This window comes from Hippopotamus amphibius, chromosome 17 (genome assembly GCF_030028045.1).
Source record: "Hippopotamus amphibius kiboko isolate mHipAmp2 chromosome 17, mHipAmp2.hap2, whole genome shotgun sequence".
NCBI classification, from domain to species: domain Eukaryota; kingdom Metazoa; phylum Chordata; class Mammalia; order Artiodactyla; family Hippopotamidae; genus Hippopotamus; species Hippopotamus amphibius.
In genome coordinates, this window is record NC_080202.1 from 50,338,743 (window position 1) to 50,357,017 (window position 18,275).

The following is an 18,275-nucleotide window of genomic DNA, read 5'->3' on the forward strand; positions in this document are numbered from 1 at the left end:
AATTTTCACATAGTTCAGATATGAGTATGTACAATTTCACCTTTTTCACTTAATATTTTAATTTGAACATTTTCCAGATTATTTAACATTTTTCTTACATTTTTGATAGCTATGTGATAACCCATCATACGAATATATCCTTAATCATTTTCATGTAGTTGTCAACGAAAAAAATTAATCAGTTGATCTAAGAAAGATGGAAAATTTTATTAGAGCCAAATGAGGATCATAACCCAAAACCAGCCTCTCAGAAAACGCCAAGAATTGTTCTGCCTGTTAAAGGTCAAAGCACTGTTATATAAACTTTTTGAGACAGACATATTATTGACAGTTTACACAGTTAGATCTACGTGGACAAAGTGAGTAGTGGGTCATGGGTTACCATGGCCCCTTACAAAATTGAGAAAGGTTATCTTCTAAGGAGCCGTCTTAGTGATGCTAGGAGAATGTTGCTATTTATGGTTGAGCAGGTATTTCTGCTGATAGGTAGATCTGGTGAATGTGTAATGCAGATACACAGTCCCTAGTAGAAGGGAGAGAGGAGGCCAAAGGGCAGAGAAAAAAAAAATTGGGGGCGGCACCATGCGGCTTGCGGGATATCAGTTCCCCAACCCAGGATCAAACCTGGGCCCTCAGCAGCGAAAGCTCAGAGTCCTAACCATTGGACTGCCAGGGAATTCCTGAGAAGATATTTTTATGTTTAAATTTTTCTTGACTTGCCTTAGAATATGAATTTTTATTTCATCATAGTTCAATATTTAGATTTTTAAAATTTTTCTCTTATGAATTATACTGCGGCTTTTTTTTCCCTTCCTGCATCCTGCATTCCTTGCTAAAAAAAAAAAAAAAAAGAATTCCAAAAGTGCAATCACTAGGTCAAAACATTAAGATTTTTTAAGGCTCTTGATACATATTATTTACCAAATTATTTTCTGAGTAGATTATACAAATTTCCATTCCCATCAACCAAATGAAAGCCAAACTTACCTCATCATTTGGTAAGCTCTTTTTAAAAAGAGGGTTTTTAGTGTTTTTGTTTTGTTTACTAATTTGATAATCCAAAAAAAAAGTATCTTATGTTGGTTTAATTTTCAATTCTTTGATTACTTGTTTTATTTTCCCCAAATATTTACTAGTGTTTTTATTCCCTGTAGTATGAATAATCTACTTGTGTCCTGATGATGTGCAAGAAAAGATGTAAAGTGGGTTTTGCCAGCAAATGTGAAGTAAGTTTGTTTGAATGTAGTCATCATAACCTGAAAAAAAAGTGAAATAGCAAAGATAAAAATTTTTTTACCCACCATCGTTTGTGCCTACAGAAGGAATGTTTAGGCTGATAATAAGAGAGATTTTTGCTTCCAACCCTCACAACCTGAGAATATGCATCATTTTCACAAGAGCTGCATCGAGCCTGTGAATAAAACAAAGTCCCAGTCCGTATGGCACTCAGTTGCTAAAGGATTACAACTACATAGATACATACATACACATATATTTATAAATATTATATATGTTTCATACACACATATATATTTCATATATATAAACAGATGGTCCCCAGCTTACAATTTTGACTTACGATTTTTCAACTTTACGATGGTGAGGAAACAGCACGCGTTCAGTAGAAACCATACGTCAGATTTTGGATTTTGATCTTTTCCTGGGCAGTGATAAGACATACATTTGGGCAAAATCATCTAACACGAAGCCACACAGCTCCCACAAGGTCTGTGGGTCAGCCACATGTTCACAAGGGTAAACAACTGATACACTTAAAACCATTCTGTCCCCATACAACCAGTCTGTTTTTCACTTACAGTACAGTATCCAGTAAATTACATGAGCTATTAAACACCCTATTTCAAAATACGCTTCATGTGAGATGCTTTTGCCCAAATGTAGGCTAAGTGTTCTGAGCATGTTTAAAGTAGGCTAGGCTAAGCTATGATGTTTGGTAGATAAGGAGTGTTAATTGCATTTTCAACTTATGATATTTTCAATTTGTGATGGGTTTATCCAGACGTAACCACATTGTTAGTTGAGGAAGAGCTGTCTTTTTTTAAATAAGAATATGCAATGGGCGGGGGGAGTTCCCTGGTGATGTAGTGGTTAGGATTCAGCGCTTTCACTGCCAGGGGCCTGGGCTCAATCCCTGATTGGGGAACTGAGATCCCACAAGTGGCCAAAAAAAAAAAAAAAAAGAGTATCCCTGGAGGAATGCATGGGAGGAGGCTTAAAGGAAAAGAGACCTGACTTACTAGTGACTATATTCAGGAGCTGAGGTGGTGATTTTCTTTAAGTGATTGAGAGAAAATGTTGTACTAACTTTATGATGCAAAACAATTTATTTTTTGAAAACATACAAAATTTTAACAATTAAGAAGGAAGTGTAATAGAACTCATAATTGCTGCTCAGGGGAAATTTAACAAGCACATACTCTGACAACTCTATAAACACAAATTGCTTATGGTGATATTGATTGGGTTTTTTTATTCTTAATAGAAAACACTTCTCATCAATATAATGTTATTCGTACAGCATGGAAAGTACAAGGTACTCTTGGGAGAAGCAGAGAGATAATTTCATCCTGAGAAACATCTTACTTGGAGATAGCTCCTCCTGCTCTGAGTTAGGCTTTAAAATTGGTTAATAGTGTTATCAGTATTAGTTATAGCACTCTTGGTAGTGGTAGTTCATATCTACTTTATAACTGCTGGATCAGGTGCTGAATGTATTAGGTACTGTATGATAATTATCTAATTCTCACATGAAAAGATTTAAGTTTAGAGAGTTTAAATATAACACAGTATATTGAGACCACCTTCCCTCAACTATCACTAAACTTATCCCTCTATTCTGGCCATGCTCCTGCTTGAGAGATGTCTTTTCCCTCCCTTGGAAAGTCCTGCTATACATATTCCTTGCCCTAGAAACAAACCTCTCCAGTAAATTTGCCCTTAAGAGAAACCTTAAGACACACCTTCACTTTTTCTCAGGAGCACTCTGGAGAAAATATAGTCATCCCCAATGTGGGCTTCTGGTGTCATGAGGTTCTAGGCAACTCAGCCCCTCCCAGGAGACTGTGACTTCCTTTGCTCAAGATGCATAAAAGCTCATCAGACCAGTGTCTGAATGTTTGTTTTTCAAAGAGATGCAGGCAGCTCTCTGGACCCACGATGTTATTATGCAGGGTTAGGCAGCCTGACAAGTGCATTGGGGCTTGTACTAAAGGATCAGCTGGTTTCCATAGCAACATTCTTTCCTTTCCATGGAAGATTCTATCATCTCTCCTGCCCACTCAGACTTTCCAGAATGAATTGATTTTTGTGACTATAGGTGTTTGTCCTTGGTCCTCCAAAGAGAAAAGATATATTCATAAAAAAAACAAAACAAAACCCAACAATAAAAAACCTGACTGCAGCTAAAATGCTGCATTGCATCAGCTGGTCTTCCTTTTTTTTTTTTTTAAACTCTATATTTTCTCCATTTTGCTCTATTCTCTAGCCTTATCCATCCTTTTGGAAAATAGGTTTCTCTGACAGAAAACAAACAGATGGCAACTTTATCTTCCTAAAACTGGCTGTGATGGGACCATAATATCGTTTTCAACAAGGCTCTCTGAAAGCCTGGGCTGAGGACATGGTGGCTGACCTGTGGGTTATGATTGGAAGGGCAAGAATAAGGGTCACTATCCACATAGAGTTGTCCCAGTCTCTGAAATTTTGCCCTTAGAGATTTGTTTTTTTATTGCTCTCCCAGCAATATTCTCTTAAATTGCATACTCCTGGAAAGAGTAATATATTGTTATTAATGGTGAAAAAACTTGGGAAAGAGAGGAGGAGGTGCAGAGGAAAGGATATCAAAGGATTTATTAAGACTGCTTTTGTCTGCTTCACAAGGATGTCTTCTGCAAGGGGGTGGTGCAGGTCTTTGTCACACACACACACACACACACACACACACCCCTGGAGGATGCCCTCTGATAGTCACAATGCAGTGAATTCAATGCACAGCGCTGTTCCCCGAAACTCCTGCATGAAGATCTTTGAAACCCACACATTGACGCGACTAAAAACTCCTTTCTGTCCCCAGTGCCATTTGTTTAACCCTAGGCTCCCACAGACTAAAGTTAGTTTTCCTTTGACTAATGTGGAAATCAGCAAAACATCACATTGCTTTGTTAAATCAGCTGGATAACAGTCAATCAGTTCACTTTTATGTAGCTTGCTATTGCTCTCACTCCTCAAAACACAGACATTTATTTCCCCCTAGTTAAGCCTCCCTGTTACAACCAAAATGTCCAAAAGTTACTCAGCCCCATTCTAATGGAGCACGTACTGAGTGATGTTTAATCAGAACTAATTTGAACATATTAATAGAATTATATCCACGGGGTGTCCTAGACTTTGAGTTGGGCCTCCACCTGTAGCTGCTGGTTACCTATCAGCGAGCAACAGGTGGTACAAAGTTTCACTAGGTGAAAGCCTGGAATCACTTCCTTGTTACTGACAGGAAACACAGGGTATTAGTCAGGGTTCTCCAGAGAAACAGAACCAACAGGATGTGTATATATAGAGAGACTTATTTTAAGAAATTGACTCATGTGATTGTGGAGGCTTGGCAAGTCCAAAAATCTGATGGGGGACACTGGCAAGCTGGAGATTCAGGAAAGACCTGCAGTTCAAGTCCAAAGGCGGTCTGCTGGAGAATTCCCTCTTGCTCTGCAAAGATGAGCCTTTTGTTCAATTCAGGCCTTCAGCCAATTAGATGAAGCCCACCCACATTATGAAGAGCAATCTGCTTGACTCAAAGTCCATTGATTTAAATGTAAATCTTATCCCCAAATACCCTCATGGAAACATCCACAATGATGTTTGACCAAGTATCTGGGCACCATGGCCCAGCCAGGTTAACACCATCACAGTGGGTCCCAGAGTAGCTATAATCAGCAAGAGCTGACCTTGGTCAAACCCTTACCCCCCTCCCCACATGCCTCACTGTTCTTCATCCTGGAACTGCTACCTCCGTTTCATCACGTTATCATCTTCTCTCCTACGTTTCAGGTACCTAGTCCCTCTTCCTCTCTAAGCCTATCCCTAGTCCCACATCACCCACCTCCTCTCCCCACAAAAAGCCCTCCAGACCTTAGGAAATGACCTTAGACATTTATACTTTAGGTTAAATTTAAATCATTGTAAGCTGTCTTACCTATTTTCTCACTATGAGAGGAAAGCATATTAAAAGGACTTCAGGGATCAATGATAAGCTGAGGTTTTGTTTGTTTTGTTTTTGAGGAAACACTAAGTGACAGAAATCAAGACAAAGAGAGACAGCCAGATTTTGCCAAAGACAGAAATCACGTAAATTCCAGTCTAGATAATTAGTGGATGCTCTTTTCAGGATATCACCATTGGGGTAAATCAGTTCTTGCTATTTTCTTTCTTCCTCAGGATGGTCCAGTTTGCAGTTGCTTGAGAGAGAGAGCATCTGATTGACTGAGCCTGGATTCTATGCTCCCTCCTGGGCCATGGGAGGGCAAGGTGCCTTGTCTGACAGTGCTTTTAAGGCTGCATGAACTGGGGTAGCTGTGACCAAAAAAAACAGGAATGGATTTGGGGCAGAAAAAAAATATTTGTTGTCTATCAACCATAACTGCAACGATTGCTCAGAAGGTGATGCAGAATCAGTTCCACTGTTTCTAAGACGACCTTGAATACTAGAGCGAGGCACAGATGGGATGACGCACAGACATGTGGCAACCTGGAGTAATGTCTCAGAATCCTTCCCCTCCAGCTGGGTGCTAAGCACCTCAAGGACAGGAGCTCCTGTCTGCCTATTATTTCTTTGGTGGACCCTGCAGAGGGCTGTGCATTTGATTCTAATGAATTTAGACCATTTGTGAGAGGATACAAAGAGCCCCTTATCATGGGTAGATATGCTTGTAAACAGACATAGTGGAGCCTCTCCAGCACCCAGCAAACCTGGCTTTCCTAGATGATAAACATTCCTCCTTGTCAGAGAGACTGAAGACATTTTCACTTGCAATTTAGCTTACCTAGCAAAACAAGACACAAAGCAGTGGTAGAGATCAATGCATTTGCTTGTTCTCTGGCCTTGAAAATAACATCAGATCATCGTACTGAGAGCCAATGTCATCTTCTGGATCTGGTAATTATTTGGGCAAAATCTCTTTGATTTATAGATTCAAATTCAAAGTATCAAAAAATGTAAGACAACCTGTTAAGCTCATCCAATTACACCTCTTGCTTCTCACATAAGGAAACTGGGGTTCAGAGAGGTGAAGGGAGGTGGTGAGCGAGTCACAGCAGAGCAAGGAAAAGGACAAGAATCTAAGCCTTCTGACTCCCCAATCTATTCTAATTATTTTTACATCTTTCCAAGTTAATAGATCAGAGTTCAACTAGTCCGTGTCCTTCCTGATAAAATCTCTGATTCATAGATGATTTAGTTAACATCTGATTTATTCAACAGCACACTCTGGTTCTCAGGGACAGTGTGAGAATTTAACTCACCTGATTTTTCTCTCCTGCCCCTCCACCCATCTTCAGGTCACTTGTTATTAGTTCTCCATTTTAAATCGCTAAAGCATGCCCAGCTCTTCTAATCCTTTCTTTGCTTTCCTCATGTTGGAAAAAACTATTTTTTCTAATTAACTGTGAAAAAGGTAACACATCTTAATTCTTATCTTCTGTAAATATAAAGAGAAATATTAGATAGTGGAGGCAATAAAAGCATCAGAGCCCCTATTTGGGAGAACCTCTCTCCTTGCAGAGAGCTGTTACTATTTTCTATTCTGAGGAAATGGTATGGTAGAAAGGAAATATCAAGGTTAAAAAAAGAAAAAAAGGCCCAACAACAAGAGAAGTCAACTGCAACGAGAAGCCCCTGCTCGCCAGAACTAGAGAAAGCCCGCGGGGGCAGCAAAAAAGACCCAAGGTAGCCATAAATAAATAAATAAATAAATATTTACACGTTCAATAAATAAATAAATAAAATTCCTACCCCTCCCCCCCAAAAAAGGCCGAATTTAGGGCATAGTTTATTCAAATTCCACCGTGTATAGATCGTCTAAAACGAACACTGGGGAATGACAAAGGTTGTCAGAGATACAAATTATCTTTATAAATAAATGTATTTAATAATAAACTAATATAATATATATAAAGATATACAATCACAATTCACTCATATATTTGAAGAAAATCTTAACCTGAGTGTTCCAGGCTACACAAAAGCTAAATGTAAAAGCCACGGTTCATCACTTCCAGGGGCTAGGAAACAAGTCCGCCTACAAAGAAAAACCTGAATTCACTCAGAACTTGAATTCAGAACCAACTACATATTATTAATCTTCCCAAGGGGAAGGCCAGTACCCACGCTGGGTGCTCTTACGTACATTTTCATTTCATTTACTTAAGTGGGTCTGGAAGCATCAAGTTAAAAGGCCATTAAAGGGCAAACAGAGATAAGCAGGAGCTCAGTGATTAAAAGTATCAAAAGTCCTTGCTATAAAATTCGGCGCAAACTGCCAGTTTTGATGAGATTTGCAAAAGGAACCTTGGAGAAAGTCTCCAGCGGACACGTACTGGAAAGAGTCCCAGCCCCCAGGCCCCCCGCCCGGTAGCCCGGCAGCCCCGCAGCCCCGCAGCCCCGCAGCCCGGCAGCCCGGCAGCCCGGCAGCCCGGCAGCCCCGCAGCCCCGCAGCCCCGCAGCCCCGCAGCCCCGCAGCCCCGCAGCCCCGCAGCCCCCCGGCCCCTAGCAGCTCGCGTTCAAAATGGCGCCGCCGCCCCGCCCCTGGCTGCAGTCGAGCCCGCGCGTGCACTGCGGGGCCGAAGCGCCGGGGCCGCGGCGGGGCGCGCGGGCGGCGTCAAGGCGGCTGCGCGCCTGCGCGAGGGCGGGCAGCGGGCGCGCGCGGCGGGGGCGGGCTCTTCCGAGCGCCGAGCTGCAGCGGCGGAGCCGGACGTGTCCGCGAAGATGGCGGGCCGGGTGAGTGCCGGCCCCGGAGTCGCGGCTCGAGGCGGGGGTGCCGGGCTCGCGGGCAACTGGAGGTCCAGACGGCCTCGGGGAGGGGAGTGAGCCTGAGCTAATGGGGGGCATTGGAGAGGGCGGCAGGCCACAGAGGGTGGGAAGGGGCAGCGGTGGAGGGGGATTAGCCCTCCTCAGAAACTCCATCCCCCTTAGAAGCTCCAGGGGAGGAGACCTCCCTCGCTACCCGGGTCTCCTAGGTCTCCCTTAATTCTCCCTTTCCATCTCTTGGGGCTTGTTCCCCTCGCCTCAGGATAGCCGCAGGCTCGGGGCCGTCCCAGCCGGCTCTGAGGGCTCGAGGGGTTTCTCCGCACCCTCTTGCGAGGGCTTATTAGGTGCCGCCTCTGGGATAACGGCGGGGGATCCGTCTGCTGCATTGGGGCAAGGGCTGTGACAGGGACCATTAGGAACCCGTTTCTGGTTCTTCACAGTAAACGGTCTTGGGAGCGGAGGAGGGGGTGCAAATGACTCTGAGTGTTAAACCCCGGCCATCTGGGGGACGTGTCACTGCCGGCTCAGGCACAGATGCCTTGAGTTTGGAGTGGGGTTGGATTTGGGAGTCGCGTTTTGCTTTTATGAATGACAGTCGTTTCGAATGCAGCAGGGTATGGTGTAATTTCAGGGTTTTAAATTTTACTTCCTCCTTTAGCCTCTGAGATCGCGGTGTAGTATGGGTTTGGCGAGGGGAGATAGGGCTGATTCTGTGCTGTACTGCAGTGTGCGTGGAGCAAAAACCTCTCTGAGGGATGGATCCTGCCCAGAGATTACCCTGGTCATAAACCTGGGGACGTTAACTGCGTCATTAGGGGATAAGGATGTGCTTGACTGATTTACTTCTGCTGGAATATTTGAATAAGTTTGCATAGATTATACATACACGCAAATATTCTCCCTAAAGGAAATTGTAAGTCAGGAGATTCTGGAGTGAGAAGAGACCTTAAAGGTCATTTAATTAGGCCTCTTTCTCTTCTTTTCCCCACAGCCTCACCTTTTATCTACAACTACTCCCTCCACCTGTGCTTCAGATTCTGTCTCCACCCCCCCTCCCCCCGCCCCAAGAAACCCCATTCCTAGGCATTCACCTGCTCCCTCTTAAGAACAAACTCAGGCTTTTCCCACCTTAAACCCTCCCCCCACCCCCACAGCTCTCACCGTTTCTCTTCACACTTTACAGCCAGAAATCTTGATAGAGTTGTCTCCATTTATTTGTCTCCCATTTGCTCTCCACCTCCTCGCCCCTCAACCCGCTGCAGCCTAATTTCTGGCCCTATCATCCCAATGAAACGTGCCCCTAAACTTAATTGACATTTTTCATTCCTTGTCTTCCTTGATGTCTCAACAGCGTTTGACATTGTTGACTGCTGCCTTCTTCATGGAAAACGCTCTTCCCTTGGCTTCAGCTTCCCTCCTTTTTTTTTTTTTTTTGTCAGACCGCTCTTTTGCAGACTCACCCTCCTCTACTCTGTTATTCAATGCAGATATTCCTCAAGGCTGTCTCCTGACTCTCTGTTTTCTCCCCAGACAATCTTTTCTAAGCCCAGCTTCAACTACTATCTATATGCCAACGATTCTTAGTATTTTACTGCCCGTCCAGAGCTATCCTTTAAGTTCCAGATCAGGATGGCAAACTGACTAAAACCAAGGCACCTCAGACTCAACTTGTTCAAAATCAAACCCGTGGTCTTAGCGCACCTAATTAGTATTTTTACAACGTTTCCTATTTCAGTGAAGGACATTACAATCCATCCACTTATGTAGGCTGGAAACCTGGGGGTGGGGGGGACAGGGGGAGTGGATCATTCTTTATACTTCTCTCTCAGCATATCATCTGCTCCCAAGTAAAATTCATCACTGAGTTCTGTCCCCCCCCCCCCCCCCGAAAATTGTATTATTGATTATTAGGGCCAAAGACTCTGGCTTGGTCATTGCTGCTTTAAACCATATCCAAAACACCCACTGGACTAGTCACATGGGTTCTCTCATTTTAACATCCTAAATCTCTCTCCAGTCTGTCCACCTCTCTACATCTTCATTTCCACCTCCTTTTCCCAAACTACTGCTGTTTCTGGCCTGGACTACTGCGGGAAGCTCCCAGGTGGCCTCCTTATGCCATTCACCACATTGATTATTCCCTCTCATGCTCATTGCTACTTAAACCCCTCCCTCAGTAGCATCTCATTACTTTTGGGAGAAGACCAAATCCTTAACTGGGCGCTTAAGGGCCCTTGTGGTTCTGCTCCTGCAACTCTACTCACCGCCTCGCTCTCTATGCTCAGGTTATATAAGCCTTTCAATTCCTTGAACCTCTTCCCACAAGATCTTTGCATGTGCTGTTTCCTTTCTTTGTGATGTTCTGCTCCCAACCATTTACCTCCTACTCATAGATCACTCAGCTACTCAAGGGAGGCTTGTTCTGATCCCACACTAAGTCAAGATCCTTTGTTAATATGCCCTTGGAGAACTGTCTTCCTTTCCTTAGAGATTTTTCTCTCTGTCATTTAAAATTTATTAGTGTGATTATTTGCCGATACCACTAGACTTTACTTTCCATGAAAGCAGAGACCATGTTTTTAACTATCATCATCAGTGCTTTGCACCTGTCTGGGGCCTAGGTGCTCAGTACATTTTTGTTGGAAATGAATCTAATCTGTGTTTGAATACTCTAGTGATAGAGGGTGCATCGCCATAAGGCTAGCCCATTTTAATGTCATGTTAGAAAGGCCGTTTTTATATGGGGTTCCGTGTAATTTTTATACATATCATTGCTGCTGTTTAGAGCTGCGTAGAACTAAACACAGTTCCTTTTCCACATGATAGCTCCTTCGCTGTTTGAAAACAGGTTACATATTCCCTCAGATTTTCTCTTTTGCAAGTTAAACATCCCCAATTCCTCAGATATCCGATATTCCAAACCCTTCATCGTTTAGGTTATCTTCCTTCGGAAATGTTCTGTTTTGTCAGTGTTTCTTCTAAAATGTGCTCAAGAGGCTAACACAGTGATCAGTGAAGAATATCCTTGAGCTATTATTCTCTTAAGCTGTACACTACCATTATTAATACAGGCTAAAATTGTATTTGCTTTTTTCTGCAGTAAATCACACTCTTGGCCCATAGTGAACCTTCAGTTACACCTCTCATGTTCTTTTAGAATCAGCCCCCCTCCCCTGCATTCTAGGCATTGTGCAGTTGTTTTATTGAACCTAAGTATAAGACCTTACATTTATTCCTCTTTACAATTCCCTTTTTTTTGGTCCATTTCTGCTACCTGTTGAAGGTTTCCTTGATTCTTTCACGTTATGCAACATAGTAGTGCTCTCTTCCAGTTTTGTTTCATCTGTAGGTTTAATAATCATGATTTCTGTGTCTCCATTCTAGCCATTGATAAAAGGTAGAATAAGATGGGGTCAGAAATAGCTCTTGAGCTTGCTGCTAGGGACTCTCCTCTCAGCTGGCACACATCAGTGTGCTTTGGGTACCATTGCTTAACTACAAATATATCTCGCTTAATCCTCACAAAACCACCCTTGCATGGTAGGTAGTATTAACTTTGTTTTACTCAGAGAGAGGAATTTAGTAACTTTCCACATTCACAGCCAAGAAGCAGCAGGGTTAGCATTTGAACTCTGGTCGGTTCACCAACTTAGTTGCAAGGATATAAAGAAGAGTAGATTTACCTTACCTGGAACTTTTTAGAGCCTGCTGTCAAAGTTTGATTTTCAAAAACTAGCTTCTACCTTTCAGAAAATTTAAACACCTTTGGCCCATCTCCAGTTGTCTTATCTTTTCTTCCTATAGCCATAATTGTCTGACAACTACCTATCCATGTTTAACAAATAGTCAGCCTTGTAATTCTCTTAAAATGGGTTCTGTATTTCCTTTTTATGGGAGAAAAGCTATTTTGAGTTATTACTGCTTTTGATGGGTTTAGCTAATTTTGGCATTCTGACATCATCTTGTAAACGGTATTTATGTTCACTCTGTAATTGTAGATCTGTTGTGTCAGTGTTGCTGATGATAGCGTTAGTAACTGTTTGTCTTGTCCTTTGCTTTTCCTGGCCAAAAAAGAAAGCATCGTATTTAGCCCATCTGGGAAACTGAAGAATAAACTGTGGTGTTATTCAATATATAGCATCTAGGTCATCAGAACTTGGTTAATCCCTAAAATACTTTGAAGCCCCTAATCTTAAAAGTGAAGAACCTAAAAGAAAATAATTTTTGTCATTATTGTTTTAGCGTATTTATTATATGAGAAAAATATGGACTGACAAGTTGGATACATTTTATAATATGATCAATTAAACGTATCTGGTTCCTTTTGGCCTTTCAAAAGATTCGATTAGGTAATAGGTTTTCTCAGCTGTTTTAAGTTTTTGCTAGTAATAAATGCGATTCTTAAGTTATTCTTATTACTTACATTGAATATAGATGCTTATTTACAAATGACCTCCATGTACAGATGGCTGCCACTGCCCCAGGCCCCCACACCACCTTTCAGAACTCTCATGCTGCAGCTGCTCTGGAAGCATGGAATCAGAAGCAGAGGAAAAAATATGAAATGTAGCCCTAATAGCTGAGGAGCACTTCCTCTAGGTAGGGAGAGGCTCCTTAGTAAAGCTACTCTGTATGGTGTTGCTTCCCAGGCCCCTTAGACTACCACTGTCACCCCACTCCTAAAGAAAAAGGAAAGAGAAAAAGATAGGCTTTCCACATTGCCTGAACTTTTTTGTATTCTGTCTTTTAAAATTGCTAGAATTCTCACTTACTGGAGATTTAGCAGTCCCTTTCTGAAAATACACATAGATTAATGCAAATAAAACCAATGGAGCACTTTCTTCGTAAATTCTTACATCTGGTGGAGGTAATTTGTTTTAAGAAATAGGACTAAGGTGATGTTAAATAGAAATCTAAGGGAGAGAATTCTCTTAGGTGTTTGAAAGGGGTTTAGAAAGATGTTAGAGGTAAAATTTACCTAATCTGGCTTTTGTCTAGGTCAGGCTAGTGTATTTAGTATCAGTATATTGAAAAAGCTTTTGTAGCCTAGTCCAGAAACCTAACTGTTTACTACATTTTTATGGGTGAATGACATCTTTACCAAGTAACCAACCTGCACATTGGAACACAAGTCCTAAGTTGGGGACAGCTCATGGGCAGTACCACAAGTCAAAACAGATAATATAAAATGTTTTGTGGTCCCATTTCCTAAATCAGAGTTTTGCTGTCCAGAGCATACCAGCTTTCTGCAATCTTGTATGCAGTAGTTATTGTTTTTGTGTATCACTCTACTGGAGATTTTATAACGTATCTTCAAATGCAGTACATTTTAGAAAATAAAACTGAATTCTTTAAGCACTGTCAAATAGCTTCTTCTTTCTGAAACCCAGGGGAATTTATGTTTAAGATGAATGTATTCTTTTTTCAAGTATTTAAGTCAGGGTGCAGAGGTGTAAGGTGAAAGTATATTGTTTTACTGTTGAAAATTCTTTAATTGGTAGAACAGCTAATCCTTGGAAACAGCTACATTGGCATTACACTAGTCACTTGCTATAATGCTATTCTTAAGGGTCCATATTCTGGGTATGGTGTATTAGGTAACAATCTCTTGATGAGGTCCTTTATCATACTTCAGTATTAATGCCCTTGAATGGGCTCTGAGACCTACCTTACACTGCCTTCAACTTCCTAGTGATTTAAACTCATAATTTCCAACTTATTTTTTTATGATGCAAAGTAAATATTCCTTGTGTGACTATATTTCTAGCTCTATGCATTTTAAACAAGAATAATTCATATATGCCTTAAGAGATTTCAAGCATGCTGAAAAGTACAGCAAATAGTACAGGTATATCCATGTGCTCACCATCCAGATTGTAAAAGTGTTTACGTATTGTGATGTTTGCTTTATATCCTAACTTTTAGAAATAAAACCTTGCAGAGCCAATTGAATTTCCTTTGTATTCCTTCTTGATTCCACTAACCTTTCCCAGAAATAACCACTACCCTGAAGTTGTATAAATCCTTTTTGTTCACATCTATGTATGTTTATGCCCATAACTAATATATTTTGTGTGTTTTAAAAATGTATATAGTGGTGTCATACTGTATATTTCCTTCTGCAACCTGCATTTTTTCATTTAAAATTGTGATTGAGGTTTAATTATGTTGATATTACATAGAGCTAGTTAATTCTGTTTATTGTGTAGTAGTCTATTTGGAAATATACCACGATTATCTCTTTTTCTTATTGGAGGACAATTTAGGTGTTTTCAATTTTATTTCTCCTGGCGCACACATTCTTGTATATGTCTCCTTACGTATGTGTGTGAGCATTTCTTTAGGATATATGTCTAGAGACGTGGACATATACCCCATGTAGAGTTGCTACATAGAATTGCTAGGTGATCAGTTACCTTTATCTTTACCTGGTTATACCAGTTTGCAGTCTTACCAGGAGTGTATGAGTACCTGTTACTCATGTCCTCTCCAGCACTTAATATTGCAGACAGTTTAATTTTTATGATGTGATAAGTGCAAAATAATATTGTTTAATTTGCGTTTTTCCCTGATTACTAGTGAGATTAAGCATTTTTCATATTTGGTCATTGGAGTTTACTCTTCTGTGAATTACCTTTGCATATCCTTTGCCCATTTTTTTCTTTTGGGCTGTTCAGTGGAGATCTTTTCATGTTTGTAGAGTTTTAGATTTAAATTTTATTGTAGTTATAACTACACATTTTTTTAACCTCTATGATTAGTGTACTTGTATGTTTTAAAAGAAATCTTTTCCCACCTTGAAGTTAGAAAAAGTTTCTTTTAAAAGGTTTAGTAGTTTACTTTTCACATTTTGGTGTTTGATTCATCTGCAATTTATTTTTGTTTGGTGTGAATTAGGAAGCTAATTTTATCTTTTCTATATGTGTAACCAGTTGTCCCAGTATCATGTATTGAGTCCATTCTTTCTCCCACTGTTTGTAATGCTGCCTCTGTTTTATATCCACTCTAAGTCTGGACTCTATTCTGTTTGTCTCTTTGTGCACCAATTCCACAGTTTTTTTGTTGGTGGTGGTGGTTTTTGGTTTGTTTTGGTTTTGGCTGTGTTGGGTCTTCGTTGCTGCGTGCGGGCTTTCTCTAGTTGTGGCAAGTGGGGGCTACTCTTCGTTGCGGTGCTTGGGCTTCTCATTGCGGTGGCTTCTTGTTGCGGAGCATGGGCTCTAGGAGCTCAGGCTCAGTAGTTTGTGGCACACGGGCTTAGTTGCTCTGTGGCATGTGGAGCAGGGATTAAACCCATGTTACCTGCGTTGGCAGGCAGATCCTTAACCACTGCACTACCAGGGAAGTCCCCGATACCACTGTTTTAATTACCATACTTTTAAAATTATTCCTGCTATCTGGTAGGGTTAGCCCCCTCATTTTTTTTCATTTGGCATTTCTTAGCCCTTTTCCATATGAATTTTAGGAGCAACATAATCCCTTTTCCTTTAAAAAAAATTATATTTAAATTTATCTCTTGCCATTGATTTTGACCTACATTTTTTCCTTATAGTATTTTATAAGGACAGATACAAAGATTATTTCAATAATTTAGCTGAATTACTCTAGGAAGCTGAGAAGCTGATTTTCTTCCCTCCCTCTCTCCCTCCCTTCCTTCCTTCCTTCCTTCCTATTTTTTGCCATTAAGCCAAAGAGTGCTAATAATTTATTGCAACTTTGTGCTCCATAGATTTGGAATCAAACGAATTAGCATCAGCTGTTTATGAGTAATGCAGCGTGTTTTAGTCTTTTGCTAAATTTGGAATGAAGTGCTAAAGTTCTGATGTATTTTGCACAGCTATGTAGATCTTTGGTAATGGAGAATGTGTGAAAATTATAAAGTAAGAAATAAGTTGTAATTTTTGAAATCCAACATTCACTTTTTAAAATCACTAAATATTAAAGATAATTTTAGGAGTTCACTGGTGGATTATTTATTTACTTTTCATTAATTTATTTTTGACCCTGGTAGCTTGAGGGATCTTAGTTCCCCTACCAGAGATTGAACCTAGGTCCTCGGCAGTGAAAGCGCAGAGATCTAACCCTTGGACCGGCAGGGAATTCCCATCACTGGTGATTTTTTAAAAGTGTAAAGTGTTTTTAGTGTTATGTGCATATGAACAAACATTTTCTTACTTAGTTTCACAAGCATTGAAAATAAAAATTATCACTAATTTTGGGTCTTCCAAAAAACATCTGTGTGGGGAGATTAAAACAATTTAGTTATCCTAGTTACTTTTCTCCTAGAGAATAATCTTGACAAAATTTTGTGAGATGATAGCAGACTTACATCCCACTGTTTAGAACAGAACCTGGCATAGAAGTGTTACGTAGTAGATGATTGTTGAATGGATGAATGACCGTTTATTTCTGAGTACCTTAGTTATCATTTTGGACAGTGTTTGTGGTTGGATTTTAATGTTATGTTCTCTGCCAACTATTGAATACTCAACTGTTGTTTATTCTGTTATCCAAGTCGTTAATAACATAGCATAGATCTAGCTTTAAATAGCTGCTGGCCTCTGATACTGTCGTTTCTCTTAATCTGCAGATATTGAGTCTGATAACTTTTGTTTACATGGACTTCCAATCAATTGGATGCACCTATCCAGCATCAAAATAAACTTAATCATAAACTTCTACCAAGTTAAAGGATGAAATGGACCGAGAACATTATTGAAGCCTCTTTTCCATATTTTCTTCTCTTCTATTGTAGAAGGAAATGAACCTGCCATTATTTCTGTTTTTATGAAGTTTATTTCTTTTAGTAGAATGATTCTCAAAGTGGAGTCTGCAGACCAGCTAATCAACATCACCTGAGAACTTGTTATATGGGCAGCGTCTCGGGCCCCACCCAGGTTGATTAAATTAGAAACTCTGGAGGTGGGGCGCCTGCAGCCCCTTAACAGTTCTCCAGGTGCTCCTGGTGTATGCTAAAGTTGAGGACCATTGACTTAGGATTTTGAGCTTTCCAATTTAGTTTCTTATAAATTGTTGAAGATTTTTTTCCCCGGATTTCCTTCCAAATGTATACTCAACCTTGTTATTTCTAGATTTCACTGTTATTGTCTTGTCTTTCCTTTAATACCTTCACCTATATCCAATTTTCAGACATTTAAGAAAGCATAAGTTATTTCCTGCAGTGTAGAGAATTAAGTACCTTGACTGACCTTTCCATGGAAAATATTTGAAATGCTAGATAGCGTGGCAACTATAGTTAATGAAAAGATATTACATTCTTGAAATTTGCTGAGATAGCAGGTCTTTCTTTTCTTTTTTTTTTTTTTTCTGTTGCGGGGCTTGCAGGATTTTAGTTCCGGATCAGGGATCAAACCCGCACCACCTGTGTTGGAAGTGCAGCGTCTTAACCACTGGACCACCAGGGAAGTGTGCTAAGACAGTAGATCTTAAGTGTTCTTACTCCCACCCCCCCACATGAAGTGGTAACTTTGTGAGGTGATGGATATGTTAGTTAGCTTGCTGTGGTAATCATTACACAAAGTATAATTATATCAAAACACCACTTTGTATACTTTAGGCAGAGTTCCCTAAAGCTGAACATGTGCATGTAAGCCTGTGATCCAGCAGTTCTTCTGGAGGGGTTGTATGTGGGGGTGGGGGGCAGGGAATATAGATATCAAAGAGAAATGCATACATATATTATTCAAGAGATGTATGGACATGTTATTAGCAACAGTATTCCTAATTAGAAACTGGAAACAACTCATGGATAAATAATGGTGGTATATTCATATAATTATATGCTATAAAAAGTGAGGAAAATGAACTGTTGCTACATGCAACAACATGGATGAGTCTTACAATCATAATATTGATGGGTAGAAGTCAGACACGAAATAATACATGCTATATGATTCCATTTATATAAAGTTTTCGACAGGCTAATCTCATCTGATTTCTATCTCTGGTAGAGGTTATCTGTGGTTGGGGGTGAAGGACTAGTGACTAGGAGGGGGCATTAGGGGATGTTTTAATGTTCTCTTTCTTTGACTGGGTGTTGGTTACCCTGGGCGTGTTCACTTTGTAGAAATTCATTGAGCCAAACACAATGTCTGTACTTTTCTATATGTATGTTTTCTTTAAGAAAAAGTTGATTTAAAGAAATGGTAATGTTCTTTTTCTTAAACAAGGTGGTAGGTACATGGTGTTTGTTTCTTGGTATTTTATATCTTACATTTTT

At 40.4% G+C, this 18,275-nt stretch overlaps 1 protein-coding gene across 2 annotated transcripts in view; it reads left to right on the forward strand.

The window, feature by feature from the left end:
* Positions 1-7,878: 7,878 nt before the first annotated feature.
* The window catches only part of NSF (N-ethylmaleimide sensitive factor, vesicle fusing ATPase), a 143,118-nt gene continuing 132,721 nt past the window's right edge, over positions 7,879-18,275 (forward strand). The window contains exon 1 of one of the 2 annotated variants that reach the window (XM_057715741.1): positions 7,879-8,008. In XM_057715741.1, the coding sequence (XP_057571724.1) occupies positions 7,997-8,008 (12 nt within the window). In that variant the 5' untranslated portion in view covers positions 7,879-7,996. Of the gene's footprint in view, positions 8,009-12,515; positions 12,638-18,275 lie in introns of those variants that run through there. The other variant, XM_057715742.1, reaches the window with a different exon arrangement.